Here is a 17,542-nt window from a genome sequence, read left to right as displayed (position 1 = left end):
TTTTGTCAAACATTTTAACCAATATGATTTAGGGGGGCTGTTAGGTTATATTTCCCAAACAGTCTCCTTTAATGAGTTCACATGAAATAACTTAATCATGTCTATATATTCACACTACATAGCTACAAATCTGTCTCTCCTCAGTGCAAACACATGAAATGTAGCATTTCCATCAGTACAGAGTAGATGTGAAGCTCACTGAGCGCTCTCCGTCTAAGATCACCTACGAAAAGTCTTGTGTTACATTCAGTCCGACCACATCAAGATATTTTTTCTCCAGCAAGCTCCAGATGTTTGTCTCAGGGCTCAGCAGGCGTAAGGAGGCGGTTTCTCAAAGGCGCTGTAGGCGGGTCCGTAGAGGACGGGAGCGTTGGGCATCATGTAGCCTCCTGGTTCCTGGGTCGCTCCCTGGGGCTGTGGCCCGGTGGGAGCCTGAGGGGGCTGCTGGCTCTGGTTCTCCTCAGACTGGCTGGCTCCGGTTCTCCTCTGGTTCTCCTCAGGGATCATCTGGGGAGTAGCGGGTGGCTGATAGCCGCCGTTATGCTGTGGGAGGGGTGAAGAGACAGGGATTGGTAGGTTGCATCGGTATGTGGAAGTAGAGCCAAGGATACCTAAATTCATTTCTGACATTTTTATGTGAGGTGTGGTTTTTTATTCTCTCTGTACAGTTTGGTTCTGTGGTAGCAGCCACAGAAACATCAGCACAGATTAGTCATAATCAATAAATCTGAGGCAAATTTCAGACAAAGCCTTCATGGTATAAATAAAACAATACATCTGCTGATTTAAAATGATTGGCTTGTTTAAGAATTACACCAATTCATAAAGCATCAATCACACAGTATTAATTTTGCAGGTTCTTAGATGAACATCACGAAAATAATGTCACTATGACAAATTCTAATGTGATCAAAAGTTATTCAAAAGTAAAAACTGTGCAAGAATACTATGATGTGAATTAAAAATATTAATTAATGGTTCTTTTTTTGTGTTGGTGTGCGCTCCTACCTGCATGGGTGTTGGATAGTTGGGGTAGGCGGGCAGAGACTGTCCTGAAGGGCAGAAGCCGGCGTAGGTGAGCATGTGCTGGTTGGGGTTGTACAGGATGTGGGGTGGCGGTGTGGGGCTGGGAGCCAGCGGAAGTGGAGGAGGCTTTTGCTGCAGGAAACAGTAAAAAAAAAAGGCTACGGATGAGATGGGAAATCATCAAATGAAGCATGAGGGCGAATGTGAGCGTGCAGCAGTTACACATGAAACACACACTTCATTATAAACTGTAAGAGTTAATGAAGTACGATTGCTGCCTAATGTCCTGCAGCAACAATAATCATAAAATCAGAACCATTAAGATGAATAAAATGGGATCAAAGATTTTGAAACAGATTACCGGACTCACAAATGTACTGAGGGAGGCAGTGAAACAAAGACGGCACACACAAATCAGTATTGCATTTTTAACAGATCTTTGGGAAAGTAACAGACTATATCAAAAACTTCCAGGTAATGCATCATTTTTAACAGTTTAATCTCGTGAATTTTGGTAATTCAGGAAATACAGAGATTAGTGTCAGGCAAAGCGATCTTGGCACAATTCCACTTTCTGTGACAAATAAAACCTTTTATAGCTTTGAAACAAGCTCCAGTGGAGAGGTCATTGAGTTGCTGTTAAAATTACGTACAGGATGTATCAGGATCCTGTGGTTTACACACACGAAACAGATGTCAGGGATTGTACTGTATGTGGCCTGCAGGCAATAAGGAAAGATAATGTAATAAAAATCCTTTGTCAACGTCTTGTCAGAGATCTAATATTGCAAGCTTTTTAAGTTCACACAGGACTCAGACTGCCTTTAAATTGTCTTCCTTTTAATTGCCTTTGTCCTAAACTCTAAAGAGACTGTTTTTTACTTGCACTCATGCACTCCCCTTTTTTCTTTTTTGGACTCACCACATCCTTGTACGCTCCAAGCAGGGCAGAGGCGACGATGCCCAGGAACAAGCCGGACACGTTGAGCACCACTGAGGCCCACAGAAGACGGTGCAGGTGGATCACATCCCAGCAGCTGCTGACCCCGGTGAACTGGTAGTACTGTGTGTGGTAATGTGGGCTGGAAGAGGAGGAGAGCAGGGGTAAGGATGACCTGGACCCATTGACCTCTGGTTTTGTATTTTAATAATTGTTGCCATAAATCACAAGGTCTCTATACTTCATATTCAGAGGCTTTTGGACCTTTTGACTTGTCATAGCGGGAAAAGCACTGACGGCCCTGTTCCATTAAAGTCAGCAATGTCAGTGAGCCAGGTAAAAACTGCGGTTGAGCGCTTGTATTCACTTTATGACTTTTATAAACCTTCCAGGCTAATAATAATCCAAGTAATGTATGTTGCAACCAGGGAGGGACTATGCGGAGAGCTCTTTCTCTTTGGTGTTTGTTCAAGGGCTCATGGAAAACTATCTACATGCCAGATTTGAAAGTTGGCTACAGAATAGGAACCATTTTAATGCCAGAAAGGGCCAAAATCACATGATCCAAGAGGGATATTTTCCCACAGCAGAGCCTGTAAATGCAGCCAGCTCTGAAATCTAGGCTGTTGTTTTCACACTGCTCCCTACTGTATTATTACACTACTATAAACACGTTCAGGGTGATGGGCATCCCTTGCAGTGATGTAAAAGTACATGCAAATTAAAGTGAATGGGTTAAAACATGCAAACCCAGCTCATAAGGTGCATACACACACACACACACACACACACACACACACAGGACTCACCTCTCACAGTTGTACATGTAGCAGCAGTAGCAGGTGTTGCTCCTCAGCTTCATCTTGCAAGTTTTGTCAAATGAACGGCACGTCACCTGCAGCGTCAAAGGTTTGATGTGTTAAAGGTAGGTAAAGTAGGCTACAGTTAAAGTACCCCTCAAATGAAAATGTGTTTTTCTTGTGTTTACATCCTCCCAAATGTCTAACATTGACTATAGAGATTTGTATCTGAGTAAAGTTTATCACTAGAGAGGTGTTTTCAAATTTCAGACGTCTGTGCCCTTCTCTGAAATTTGAGTTTAACGTATCCCGAGCAAACTTTTGTGTCACTTAGCCCAAAAACCAACCGCTGTCTGATCTGGGAAACACTATTCGACGGGGGAACAACTTAGACACAACACCGGCAAAGAAACCTGGAACCTCCAGCACAGAGTGGATCGTCAGTACAGAGAGAAAACACACTGCCATCATAGCTGTCAGACAGATGCAAGCTAACAAGCTAGCAAACAACAGCTACTGATAAAAAGATGCTAACTTCATTTACCATCTGAAACATCTGCTAGTCGCCAAAACTATAGCTGCATATCGCCATTCGCAGGGCTCCGTGTCTGAAGCCGACTCAAACATGTAGGCCTATGGCTGAATTTCCCAGATGTTTGTCTTGATTCGCGCCGGTATTTCAACCTCAATGAGGGAGAAAGAGTAGATGTGCTTCCAGCCCCTTCTCTGACTGTTTTTTAACTTTCTATGGGAAAACCCCTTTAATCAAAATGTGAATTATAGCAGAGTAGTTTTCACACACTTGTCAGGAGTGTGTATGTAAGCATTTTTTTTTTTTTCATAATGAAAACAAGTAACAGTTTGCTGTGTCTACATGTCAACATATATTATCCAGAACTTCTATTTGCTTATAATTTGATGGAAAGTAAACTAGATGCAGTTGTTGCTTTCAGTGTAGTAACATGATCAGACCACTAGATGTCACTACTGTATTATACACCAAAAGGCTGCAAGAACACCAAATACAACCTTGAAATGGACCTAAAATGCATTTCATTCACACCAAAGCAGTGTGCTGGAGGAGGAAGGTGAATGGAAACATTTTGAATTATGTATTAAGATTGTTTTTCTAATTGAGAAATGACTTGGTATGTTTATACAGCATAGATAATGGCATGTGATAAATGAAGTGTGTATAGGAATTACCTCAGAATAGTAGCTGTCGTAGGCGTAGCCTGCTCCGCTGGCGTAAAAGTCACACATGTCTTGCTGCAAGGGCCTGATGTCCTGTGTGTTACAAAGAGTCTATTTATTAGCCACAATTATATGAAAACACACAAACTGATATACTGTAGGATATATATTGACTTGCCATACACACAACAGTGTTTGGAATGTTTTTCCATCCCTTTTTTAGACTAAATCTTCATAGTTCAAGGACTTCAATGATGCACCTGCACCCTCTTTTGTGTAATTCTGTCCATTCTCCTGTTTCTGTGTCACTGCAGCAGTGAAGGTTTACAACAACTGCCGTCCACTGTCCCGGACCATAAACACTACAGCATTAAATCTCACTGGGATTTATATAATGTGAAATGTAATATAATCATTTTTCATTGTCCAAAGCTTGAAGATGCAATAAGTATGACTTTTACTGTCCCGTGAGCACAAAATAAATATATCTGCAGAGGGTTTGATAGCAGCGTTGATCAATATAGGTGAATCCGTGCCAGCTTTCTCTGGTCCATTCTCATTAAGATGCTCATTAAAATTCATTAGGCTGATGTGACAAACAGAGAACAATCTAAGATATCCAGTGAGGAAGCATCCTATTAACATCCGTATATACTCATACTCATATGTTGTTGTTTTTTTACTTAATTGTAAGTTTATTATCTTATTATTATTGTTATCTTATAATCTTCAAATTACTGTTTTTAACCATTAAATGACAATTCATCCATTTGGGTTGAGCATGTTTTTAAAGCACAAAAAGATAAAAAATAAATAAATCATGTTTATGGAATTAGGTCAGCATATATATATGCTGTATATATATATGTGTGTGTGTGTGTGTGTGTGTGTGTGTGTGTGTGTGTGTGTGTGTGTGTGTGTGTGTGTGTGTGTGTGTGTGTGTTTAATGGAAATACATTAAATGCATCATTAATAATGAATGATCAGAAGTTTTTTGTTTAAAAACAAGAGCATAGAAACACAAAGTTTAGGGAAAAGTTTCAGGGATGCACAGCTAAGACTTCCTCTTCCGAGCGGTGTGTTTACAGTCCGATATCAGCTTGAGCCGCGAAATTGGAGTTGAGAGACCGACCGCTTTCTCTACCCAAATTTTGTCCCATTGGCCACAGATTCTACATTCATATGCAGAATCTGTTTTTTGAAATAATGTCTGGAGTGACTTTTTTCGTTACTAACTTCCTGAAGGAGGTGAACTGAAAGGTCATACTATTTAAAGACACAGCGATATCTAGTGGATTTCTTTAGCATAACACATGTAGAGATGAGATCAATTTTCAATAAGATTAAGTTATTCAAAATGTTGAGCACATTGTGAGCGTTAAAGGGTTAAAGAAAGGTGGGTACTGTTTGGACACATTTAATCAGCCCTGTTGTGCTGAATGATTCCCCAGCAGCTCTCTGCAGGTCAGGCTGAGATTAGTCGGTCTGGTCTGACCTGTCTGCTCTGGTGCTGGTGCTGACAATTCTGTCTGATTGCATCTGTAAAGTTCCTGAACTCACTGATGTCTCTGTGTGTCTTAAAGTGAAGTTCCGGTGTAAAATCATCCTTTTCCAACTCTTTTTAGGCAAATACACTCATCAAATAAGCCATCGAGACAATTCTTTTTGTGTAACTATTAACGGAGAAATCCCGGACGGTCGCTAACAGCCAAATGCGGGTAACATTGATTAGCTTGGGGCAGTACGGTGAAGGCATTAAAATGGCTTTTTTAATCACTAATACTACTCAAAATAACACCAAACCTCTGCAGTAGCATGATAAGAGTCCTTACACATAAAACGAAGCATCAATGCACTCCTTCCTTTTGGATTGCATTTAGTAATCGACTTGAATGGACTTTACTACGAGAGCAGCTGCTACCGGGGCCATTAGGTGAGTCTTTCAAAACACTCTTTAAATAAACTCTGTGTTCACTAACTACGTTGCTGGTGCTTTGTTTTATGTGTAGGGACTCTTCTCATGCTTCTTCCAGTTTGGTGTTATCATGAGCAGTATTAGTGGTTAAAAAAGCCGCTTTAATGCCTTCACCGTGCTGCCCCAAGCTAATCAGTGTTAGCCGCATTCAGCTGTTAGCAACTGTTAGCACCTCTCCGGGATTTCTCCGTTAATAGTTGTTACACAAAAAAAATTGTCTCGATGGTTTATTTGATGAGTGTATTTTCCGAAAAAAACCCTGGGGTGATTCTATGCCGGAAAGTCACTTTAAGGTGCATTTCTGTCGATCTTAGCATGTGTGAATGTGTGTTTGAAGGTTTGACAAAAGACAAAGGATGAATCATTTTGTATTTCTTTCTTCCTTCTCAGTGCAGTCGTGTAAATACACTTACAATGAACTCTGAAGCAATGATCCCGTCCACAATGGCACAGAAGAAAGATGCGATGACTCCGAGGCTGATGAAAACGATCGACGCCACAAGCTTAAAGAGATGTTACAGAGACCAGGGGTAAACATAAATGTATATTTTTGTATTTAAATATTTTTAAAAAGTGTCTTATTCATGGTGCGTTCCATTTTTCTCGGATGTCGGAAGTCGGAGCTAGGAATGACGTCACACCCGAGTTATCAGCATTTCATTTCATTCAAACTACCAGGCTACGGTTAGCCGTTGTTAGCACGATCTGCTTTGTAGTTCGTATATACACATGAAAAATGTAAATTACACCATGACAGCATTTCTAACAATACTATGTATACGGCTGACTAACACTAAAAAGTGTTAATAAGAGGATTATTACAGGAGCTTCTTTACTGTTTACAACTGGGGTAGCCATCTTTAAATGTCAACTTGGGGTTGTGTGGATCGTCCGACTTTCCGAGTTGGAAATCCGACTTCCGAGTACAACTGGAACAAACCATTATTCCTGTGTATTAATTCATATGTCAGAATTTGTATAAATGCAAAGTCTGCATGTTATCATAAGCTTAACACACACACACACACACACACACACACACACACACACACACACACACACACACACACACACACACACACACACACACACTAATGCCAAAGCTTTCTGCATGTGTGTGTCCTGATTGGTCAGACGCTGCAGACGATAAAGGAAATGGACGGCTTCTTGCTCTGCCAACACAGTGGTGCTTTGTGGGAAATTTATGGGCACAGAGGCGACGTACAGGACAGAAGGGCGGCCTTTTGTACCAGCAAGGTCAATCTAATTCTCCCAATCTAACACACACGCACACGCATACACACACACACACACACACACACACACACACACACACACACACACACACACACACACACACACACACACACACACACACTCAGAAATCCACATTGTTGCGTATCTCACACAATTCTGTAAAGTAAGCCTGAGAATCTGTTCACCGATCAATAACCTCAAATATATGTCACACACCTGTTCTTCCATATAACTTTTACTGTAGGACAAAGTACTTTTCTGATATTACACACACACACACACACACAGCAGACCCAGCTGGCTGATCACAGATGTCTGATCATGAACTTTATCACTGAACATCGTTTACTGTCTGTTCAATCGCTCCTCCAGGGATCTGAAGCAGGAGATTAAACACACACTTTTTTTAATCATCTAAAATCGTACTTAGGATTGTGTCCCAAAACTCATAAGAGTAAAAATGGTAGTGTAAATTTAGTGTTAATCTAACGATCCTGTATTGACATTAAGTGACCTGCATTAGTTGATATCTTTCATTACAAAGTTGCAATCAAACAAATTAACGAAAAAACAAATGACACGGTGAAAATTGATATTTTTTGTGTCCCCCTATGGGTCTGAGGCCTCAGGGAGGTGAGGCAGTGACTAAATAGTTGTGACACATATACAGGAAGTTACTATGAGTTTCACCATAAAACGCTGTATTTGGTTATTGGTTCTGTAAATTGAGGCTAATCAGAAATAAAAATGCCTGTTCAAAATCATGCTGTAAATGTCCAAAACATAAACTGATCAGGTTTACTTGGCACTGAATTAAATCATCATTCAAAGTGTTACATAGGAAATGTCTAATGTCTTTTACCTGTGAGAATGACAAAAAAAACCCATAGTGAAACGGATATTTAAACAAGGAAATTTAAAAAATGAATTTCCCTGAACAAAGTGAAATAAGAGGCGAGCTGAGAAAATCATCTTTTTTTTTCTGGCTGGGTTTTATCTGCCACTGGCCCAGACTCTCCACTTCATTAGCGGTTTAAATGACTCTGCTTTTATGGGCTGCAAGTGGGAGATGAGGCCAGCAGCAGAGACAATAGAGCCTGACAACTGCATTACTTCACATTACCTTAGCACCAGCTGCCAGCACATAAAACACCTCAACACACACTCTGTCGCCCAACCCCGAACCTCCCCTGACACAACTGAAGCAGAGAGAAAAATCAAATCCTGTAAAAGATTAAAGACTCAGACGCACTGAAGATCGTTTTCTGCTCTCAGGAGACGAGTCAGTGAGGAAATGTGAAAAAGACTACTCAAGTATTGTACTTTACTTGATTATTTTCATTTTATACGGTTTTATAGTCCAGCCACGCTTCAGAGAGAAATACTGTCCTTTTTATTCCACTACATTTATGTGACAGCGAGGTTTATAAGTTACTATTCAAATTTGAAAAAATAATTTAAAAAAATTCAATGCACCTGGAGAGACCAGTTACAACTGTGCTGATACAACTTACATCAGCAGGATTCAGGAGTATTTTTCTGTTAGTGAAGAATTTTTACATAAGAGTATTGGTACTTTTACTGAAAATTGTACAATTTAATTGCCTTTTAAGTTACTATCTATCAAATAGTGAGTTAAAACAATGGTGAGTGATCATATGACCCACTAATGAAAGCACTTCTATTTGCTGCTTTGCCCAGTGTTTGTGGCGACATTCCCGCAAAATTCAAATGCAGCGCTCTGTTAGTGACGCATTTTACGTCAGTCTTCCATCTTCTGAGTCAGACTTGTGGTAAAATATGGAGAATGCTACAAAATGTATGCCCTCTCTAAAGTACGAGAATGATGTCCTACCATCATGTGTTTACTGCACATATTTCAGATTATAAATACTAAAAGTGGTAAATGTGGTGTAGCGGTTGGCACTGTCGCCTCACAGCGAGAAGATTCCAGGTTCGCATCCCAGCTGGGGCCCTTCTGTGTGGAGTTTGCATGTTCTCCCCGTGTCTGCGTGGGTTTTCTCCGGGTTCTCCGGTTTCCTCCCACAAACCAAAAGACATGCACGTGTTCGGTTCATTGATGACTCTAAAATTGCCCGTAGGTGTGAATGGTTGTCTGTCTCTGTACATCTCTATGTGCCCTGCGATAGACTGACGTCCTTTCCAGGGTGTAACCTGCCTCACGCCCAAAGTCAGCTGGGATAGGCTCCAGCCCCCTGCGACCCTGACAGGGACAAGCGGTTTAAGATGAAGGAATGGAAAAGTTTCTTGTTTCCTAGCAAAAGATATACAGACACAGATTTTTTAGACTTCGGCCAGCTCCCCCAACCCGCGCCCATTTCGACTGCCCTTTCTTTGCTGAACTACATCATACAAGGCTCACTCTCATGTGTCTAACTGCCGCAGGACCATTTCATTACTGCTGACTGACAACAGAGGATCAACAGACAGAGAAAGAAGACCCGTCAACGTCCAGTCCAAAGAAAAAGAAAAAAAAACTAATCAAAGTAAAGAAGGGCAAATAATCAAGAGGCATAGAGGCCGCAAACCTGACTGATTGAGGGTTTTGAAAGGAGAAGCAGTTACAGAGTTAAAGAGGCCGCAAGAAACAATGTATCTCAAATCATAAAAATGATAAATCTAAACCTGCAATAACATATTTTTTGTGGCCACCTGGGGGCAGCAGAAACAAGTTGTGAACACGACACAGACATATCACCCCCTTTAAGGATGATATGGCTGCAAACTGTTGCCTAATTCATCATAAATCCAGCGTTTACAAAGCAACATCATCGTTAACTTAAGTCGCGTTTGTGTCCACTTGATGAATGTGAGTCCAACACTCACTCTTTTTATACATGAAGCCACTTTAAGTATTTCTCTCTGGTTCTCAGACAATAAAAGACAAAAGACACACGTGATGTAAGTTTTAGAGAAAAAGATACGTCAGCGACGAAGAGATAAAGACACAAAGCAGGACGTTTATCGCTTCAGTGTAGATACCTATCAGGTTATATAACCAAAGTCGCTGACCGCTGCAAGGTCTTTTCCCCCCTGCTCAGTGGTCCAGTGACCAATCACGACCACAGCTGGACACATTGATAATAAGAACTTGTTGGGTAAAATACGGCCCTTTACAGGTTTACCCTTCTGCTCCCTGCAAGGTGACTGAAAGGACGGCAGTGTGTGAGATACAGGCAGTAACTACGGAACAAAGAACATGAGCCACATGAAGCGTTTAGTCATAAAGAAATCTCAGCGCAGTGGAGCCTGTTTTAGGAGCAGCATGAGTGTAGATAGAGGGGAGTTTACAGACAAAACTTAATGCTGCACAATCCTTTAAACATTTTGGAGATGAAAGGCGACGATATTCAAGTTATTAAGATTTTAAAAAGCTTTATCCTGGAAATGTCAATGCAGCACAGATGTGTGCTACGCGTCTCTGTTGCATAAAAAGACTTGGAACATTTGTGATCTCTAAAATCTGATGATAAAGTTCCCACCATGCAAAAAGACACAAATAAATGGTGGTTTTCATTGTTCCTGTGCTAATGCTGCTGTCTATAATTTCTTTTAATCATATTTTATGTACACTGGAGATCAAAGTTAGAGAACAAATTATAAGTACTGTAATTGTCTCCCTGTCAACCGGAAAATTTCATGCAAAACAATGCCCTCTTTCACCCTGCAAAAGAGGTTCAGCTGTTCCTTGAAGCTAAAAATATTGAAATAATGAAATGGTCAGCCCAGACTCCAGATCTAAACCCCAAAGAGAATCTCTGGAAAATCCTTGATGACAAAGTAATGTCTAAGAAACCCACTACAGTTACCGCAAGGAAGAGATTGAAGAAGAATGGACCAAGATCAAACCAGAGCAGTGTGAGGGACTAGTGATGTCCTGTGGGGGCAGATGTGCTGAAGTCATTCAAAACAAGGGCCTCTACTTTTCCTATTTATTTTTGAACCCTATAGCCCGAAGAAAACAATGTTTAAATCTTCTCTTCTGACACAATGGTTACTGTTCTCTAATTTTGCTCAATGTTTTTTTTCACAAAGTAAATGTTTTGTTGAAGTGCCTTGGTTAATAGTACAGCAGTGGTATAGCCACAACATAAACAATAACTATTTCAGAATAAATCAAGTATAAATACTTTGTTCTCTAATTTTGATCTAGAGTGTACATTTTTATGTTTTATTTTATCACAATTTATATCCAGATTTTAATCTTATATCTATGTTTTTATTTTTGTGGTGCATTTGTTTATCATACCCGTAAAGCATTTTGAACTGCACTATCCTGTATTAAAGGTCCTATACAAATGCATTTCAAGAGCTCCACTGATGCAGACCACTTTAACAGAAAGTGGGGGATTTCATTTCATTTCTTTAATCAAACCTGTAAATGTGACAGCGGTTTATAAACTTCTCTGACTGTTTAAAAGTTCAAAACAACATCAAACCCTCCACCTGCTGCACCATGAGGTACGAGGAGCAAAGGCCTGTGGGATCCAGGAAGTAAGAGAAGAGCTCTCAGATGTCGGTATAGTTGTTCTTTAATGAGCGACCTCGCTCTGCCAGCCGGCTCTCGTGTTACGGGGCTGAGTCTCGGACACAGGATGGGAAGGAGACACCTGTGCGAGAGGGACATCGTGCCACATGTGCCTCATAACAGAGACACCGTAGACTGACGCTAGTGTGGCAGCGATCTCACCATGCAAGTTTAAAGCACAGATCTGGGAGTGAGGCAGACAGATACAGCAGGAAGTAAATGTCTTTGTCCATGTCTTTCCCTCTCACATTTACAGCTGAACAGTGAAACAACAGCAAGGCCCCAAAAGGAGTGTACCCACAAGAATCATGATGTTACAAACACACCCTCAATCCCTCCACATGGGTGCAGAAGGGGGTCTGTGCAGACCGGATAATACGGTACACTGTAGCGTAACGTAAGACAGCAACACCCTGGACACCACATGAAAAATTCACAACACATTCTGATGTACCACAGTCACGGTGAAAGGTTTACATCTCTCTCATGCCAAGACAATATTTATATGTGATGTAATAAGCCTTGTAAAGAGTCTGTAAATGTCTCTAAAATGTCTGTAAAGTCATTTTAAAGAGTTCTGTGTCTGTGTCTGAGGGAGAGAGAAAACCTGATGACTCAAACGTGTATTTTAACTGACATGTTATGAGTTTACAATGAGAAAAATGTTTTTTATGTCTAAATTGGAAATAGAGTCACACCATAATACAGAAAAAAGATCTGATCATTATATTTCATTGTAAAGTGTTGAAGTGGAGTGAAGACAGGCTAAAATCCTATTTTTTCATTGTTCTAGGTAGTTTTTATTCAGGTTTTACGTAATGTATCTTCAAATAGTATTTATGACAAAGTACAGGACACTTTGCTTGATAATATAATGTATTACACAGATACTGTTCATGCATATTGATGCATGTAAAGTCCTTGGGATGCATGCATGCACAGATTTAGTGGAATGGCCCTTTTCCGAGAGAGAGGCGGTATGTTAAAGGATTTTTAACTAAATCTATCACCAAATCTATGATAGATAATCTATCACCAAATTAATAGTTTGCACATCTATGATAGATAATGAATTACTAGTTTGTCATGGTATCATTTTTATACAAATCACTCATATCCTCCATAATTTGAGGCCCAAAACTGCATAACTCCGGTTATTGGGGATTTCTGCACTTAGCCTCATTCTTTATTGTGACATGATAAATTAAACAAAGAAATAATGATGTGAATCATTAAGAAACTTTGAAGAGAATAATGTACTCTCATCAGCTTTGCACAATTAGACGTGTGCAACATAAAAATAAGGACAAATTCAGACTTGAAAGAAACATGGACTCTTCGTTTCTTAAAGTCTCTGTGTCACTGGTCTCCTCTTAAATCTTGCAGTGACTCATTTAGTCTCTTGCTAGGTTTCATGTCCTGCGAATGTGATACTGACTAAATTACTTAAATGACAGAGGAACAGTTACAGCTTCTGCCACATTGGCTCTTGAGTAGCATTTGGATTTCTTGGCATCTTGGCTGTTGCCTCGAATGACGCTGATTGGACGTCAGTTTGTGAAGATTTAGTTCCTCTTTGATTCTGTTTTATTTCTTTTAGAGGAGTCTGAAGTTCTCAAACTGGGGTTTCTAATTTAGTTTTGTATTGGTAAATTGAATTGGTATGTATTTACCATAGATTAGGATTATAAAAAAAGATAATTTTATAAGAGTCAATAGACAGGTCTTTGGTCAACCTATGAGTGTCTCTGCTCTGTTGTACCGAGAGGCCCTTTGATGATATTATCCCTCTAACCCTAACCCTGTGTGAAGTAAAGGGGCCCTGTCAGCAACTGACCAATACTAATGCAATTCCCCCTCTTGTCATAGAAATCCAGAGCCAATCACATTCACTTCCCTCGACCACAAATCCCGTCACGTATCTGACCCGGGCACAAGTACCAAGAACACATTACAACCGCCATCGGGTAATCAGATTTGCTTCTTGCTCATAATAGAGCAGTTTCCCATAAACAGTTTAGTGAATTTGCAAAGTCTGTAACATAATCCTCTCATTTATGGTGTGTATATATATATGTCCAGTTTTCCAGGAACAATGCCTCACTTTTAGAAGTGAGGCATTTATGAAACTAGAACAGCTGACAAAAGAGAAGACTACACACAACTCAAGCTGTAGCCATAAATAATATTTCAATAAAAGGGCCAACATTTACATGCATTTCCTAGCTCATTGATCATTTGCTAAATCATATTTTGGCCACTTGGTTGCAGCAGAACAAACTGTTAACACAACACCACAATCTACTTTCCTTCCAGCTCTGTTTGGTTGTCTGGCCACTGGTGTTTAGCTGCTAAATGCTACACTTTGTTCTTCTTGGTGTGTTTTGTGCTGGGAACTTAAGGGTCAAAGTATAGTTAAGGGTCTAAATGAAGTCCATAAAGGTTTTAAATGGAGAAATCATTAAACTATGACTTAAAATGTGTGGCAACAACGACATGAGAGTCGGAGGAACAGACTCACCATGGGTCTGCGGTTTTCCACCAGGTGGATGCCAACAATCCCCAGGAATGCTCCAAAACTCAGCTGGAGGTACAAAGAGATCAGAGTTCATACATAAATGTTTTTCTCAGTGTCAGGACAAAGAAATGTAAGGGTTAGAGGGGAGGTGACGGTCACTCACGCCGATGCCGGCGTAAAAACCAGCAACAGGCACGTTGTCGGTGCGAGTGGCAGAGATCAGACCCACGGTCATCACCACCAGAGACAGAATCAGCAGGGACACTGTCGACCACAGAGCCGCTTTCCTCCGCCGCAAGTAGCGATCTGAGGATGGATGACAGAAGGATCTTTATCATTTTCATCAATTACAACCTAATTCTGACCATAAAATCCAAACCTCTAACCTCCTTTTTAGTCAAGACAACATGAACATATTGAAATAATTTCACCATTTCTCTAATTTTGCTTAAAACCATTCAGATTATTTACTTAAGTAAAAGTTCCACAATCCCAATATTTACTATCAACAAACTGTATTCAAATGATTGGATGAAAAAGCATTCAAAATATTCACAACTGTTGTGCGGTTTGATTTACTGTATAACAAGGCATCGTTTTTTTATATTCTTATTATAGGTTTTGTCATCAACAGCGTGCAGGATTTTGGTAATTTCACAGCCATAGTTTCTTTTGTGCACCGCTCAATAAGGTTGTATAGTGTGCAAGAACTTTGTGCTAATAATTATAAAAACAAATGTAAATCCTAATCAGCAAAGTAACCAGCAGTGGAAGAAGAACTCAAATATTTTACTTAGAGTAGAAATACTATAGTCTGAATTAAAAATGTTACTAATGCAAAAGTACTATCAATAAAACATTTTTTAATGTATCAAGAGTAAATAAATCATTATGCAGAATGCAGAGTTATAGAATATTATATTCTGTTTGATCACTAACACATAAATGTCATTTCAATGTAGCAATTTTTCAATGTCCAGCCGATTTGAGATACTTTATATACCGTTAGTATTGTATCATATTTTAACATTTCTTTAATGTAAAAGTAACTATAAAATATAAATAAATGTAGCAGAGTAAAAAGTACAATATTTCCCTCAAATGTGACAGAGTATAAGTATAAAGTGAAAATAATCAAGTAAAGTAAAAGTACTTCAAAATTTTGCTTGAGTAAATGCACTTAGATGCATTCTATCACTCACTATTGATCAGATGAATATAAAAATAATAATATATATACTGATATTCAGTACACCTCAGGAATATGTTACAGTAGTATACTAGAATAAATATTTTCCTGTGCAGATGGGTTGTGGAAAAACAAAATGAATTAGTTTAAATAATGTGTTCTTTGGAGGACTTTTTGCACATAAACCTGCATTTAATTAAAGCACAATAGAAGAAAAAGATACTTAATGTGTTTTAAATAAGGTCTTAATGCCATTAAAGATGCTGCTGTGGCTTGCAGCTTCATTCAGGTTAGAAGACCTCAGTCAGGATGAAACTTGACGTAATTGTACCTGCTGGATCCAGTGTTTCTGTTATTGTCGTCTGAGGTGTCTGCTGGGTTTCAGGCTGCTGCATTTTGACTCAGTCCGGATGAATTATCTCAAAAAAGGAGATCAGGAGGCTGAAGCGACGCTTTGAGTGTCTTGTTGTGTCCCTGTTGATTCAAAACAGAGTCCTCATCCTGCACAAGCAACAAGATGCGAGTAAGATGCTTCTTCTTCTGATTAAAACATGTTCATGATGAATAAGAGTGTGATTTCAATTTCACAGCTGATTCTGAGCGCAGACAATTCAACTTTTCCTGAAGCCTGAGAGAGAAAGAGAGAGATAGAGAGAGAGAGAGAAAGAGAGAAAGAGAGAAAGAGAGAGACCAATCAGCTCTTCGTATTCACCTCACCTCTAATAAATTATTAAATGATCTATGTTACACTAGTTTAATGTAGCTTTAATACAGGATCCGTGTTGAAAGTACTAAAGTGTGTCTAAAGTCTATACTATATAATAAAAAGGTGGGTAACGTTAGTTGTTTTTTGGTGTTTTAATGTCTACAGGCTGTAATCTGTCATGATGCTGCAGCATTAATGTAATGTAAGTTTACAGCGCCCTCCATCGGCCAACACTTGAAAAAAACAAGCCACATACCCTCTTATCCTGATATTCAATGTCTTTTAAATACAAATAATATATCAATTCAACATCAAGATGTTTCATTTTGTTACAAAAACTGGTGTTTGTAATGGTATGAATTAAGTCCAATCCATATCTTTGGGAGTGAAATGTTTTAAGATAAAAAAAAAAAGAAATATTATAATGTCACCCTTACAATAAAATAAAAGTGTTTTTTCAACTGAATGATGCCCTTAGTTTGTATTATTCCATTTAAAATAAAGATGCATGCGTTGTGTACAGGAATGCACTGATGTCACATTAGTGGTGATTCAATATACTTTATGTAATGCACATTTATTGTAAAGCTGAAACTGATCAACTAGTTGATCTACAGAAAATTAACCAACTATTTTGCTCATTGATGAATACGTTTTTAAGCAAAACTGTTAAACACTCCCTGGTTTCAGCCTCTTAGTTGTGAGTATTTCATGATTTTCTTTGTCTTTTCTGATGATAAACTGAATATATTTAGGGTTTGGAGAGTAGGTCGGACAAAAAAAAAAAAAACAAGTGATCTAATGACATCGTTTTGGATTTTTTAGAAAATTGCAGACACACAACTGGTATCAGATACTGACAAACCACCACACCGCCATCACCACCCTGAACAATCTGGTGAGAAGAATGCACTGCTGTTGTATATTTCTCTGTTTGGTGTATTTGTTTTACTGTGTGTTACTTGTTAAATGTTAAATGACACTGTGACAATACAGTATGATTCTGATCATCTAGTTCATTGAGAAAAGTAATCTGAGGAATAATTGCTAAAAGTTATTTGCAATCCTGACGGAGGAACTCTTTAAATGCATAAGCCATATCTGTTCAAGGCTAGCACAGATGCAGTTCTTTAGTTATTGTTCAAAGATACATTTTATTGGATTATTAGCTATAAAGAAGGTGTGTGTGTGTGTGTGTGTGTGTGTGTGTGTGTGCGTGTGTACTGCCACATAGGCAACAGAGATTATTTAAATATGTTCTGAAATCTTTCATTTCATTGTAAGTGTTGTCTGCTTGTATCTGGGATGAAGCTCACACATATGTCACACATAAAACATGCAAATTTTAATGCCAAAATATTTATTTCAATTCAATAAAACATCTCTGC

General features: G+C 39.1%; 1 protein-coding gene across 1 annotated transcript; it reads right to left on the bottom strand.

Annotated features, from left to right (window-relative positions):
- Positions 1-306: 306 nt before the first annotated feature.
- On the bottom strand, positions 307-15,843 carry tmem255b (transmembrane protein 255B; the record flags this gene model as incomplete). Its single annotated transcript, XM_083936733.1, has 9 exons — positions 307-543; positions 1,009-1,158; positions 1,949-2,108; positions 2,776-2,861; positions 3,973-4,053; positions 6,349-6,438; positions 14,263-14,325; positions 14,423-14,565; positions 15,780-15,843. The coding sequence occupies 9 exons, from the start codon at positions 15,841-15,843 to the stop codon at positions 307-309; spliced, it is 1,074 nt and encodes a 357-aa protein (XP_083792859.1).
- Positions 15,844-17,542: the final 1,699 nt, after the last annotated feature.

This window comes from Echiichthys vipera, assembly GCF_963691815.1.
Source record: "Echiichthys vipera genome assembly, chromosome: 1".
Lineage (NCBI taxonomy): Eukaryota > Metazoa > Chordata > Actinopteri > Perciformes > Trachinidae > Echiichthys > Echiichthys vipera.
This window is presented reverse-complemented; position numbering and strand designations above follow the sequence as displayed.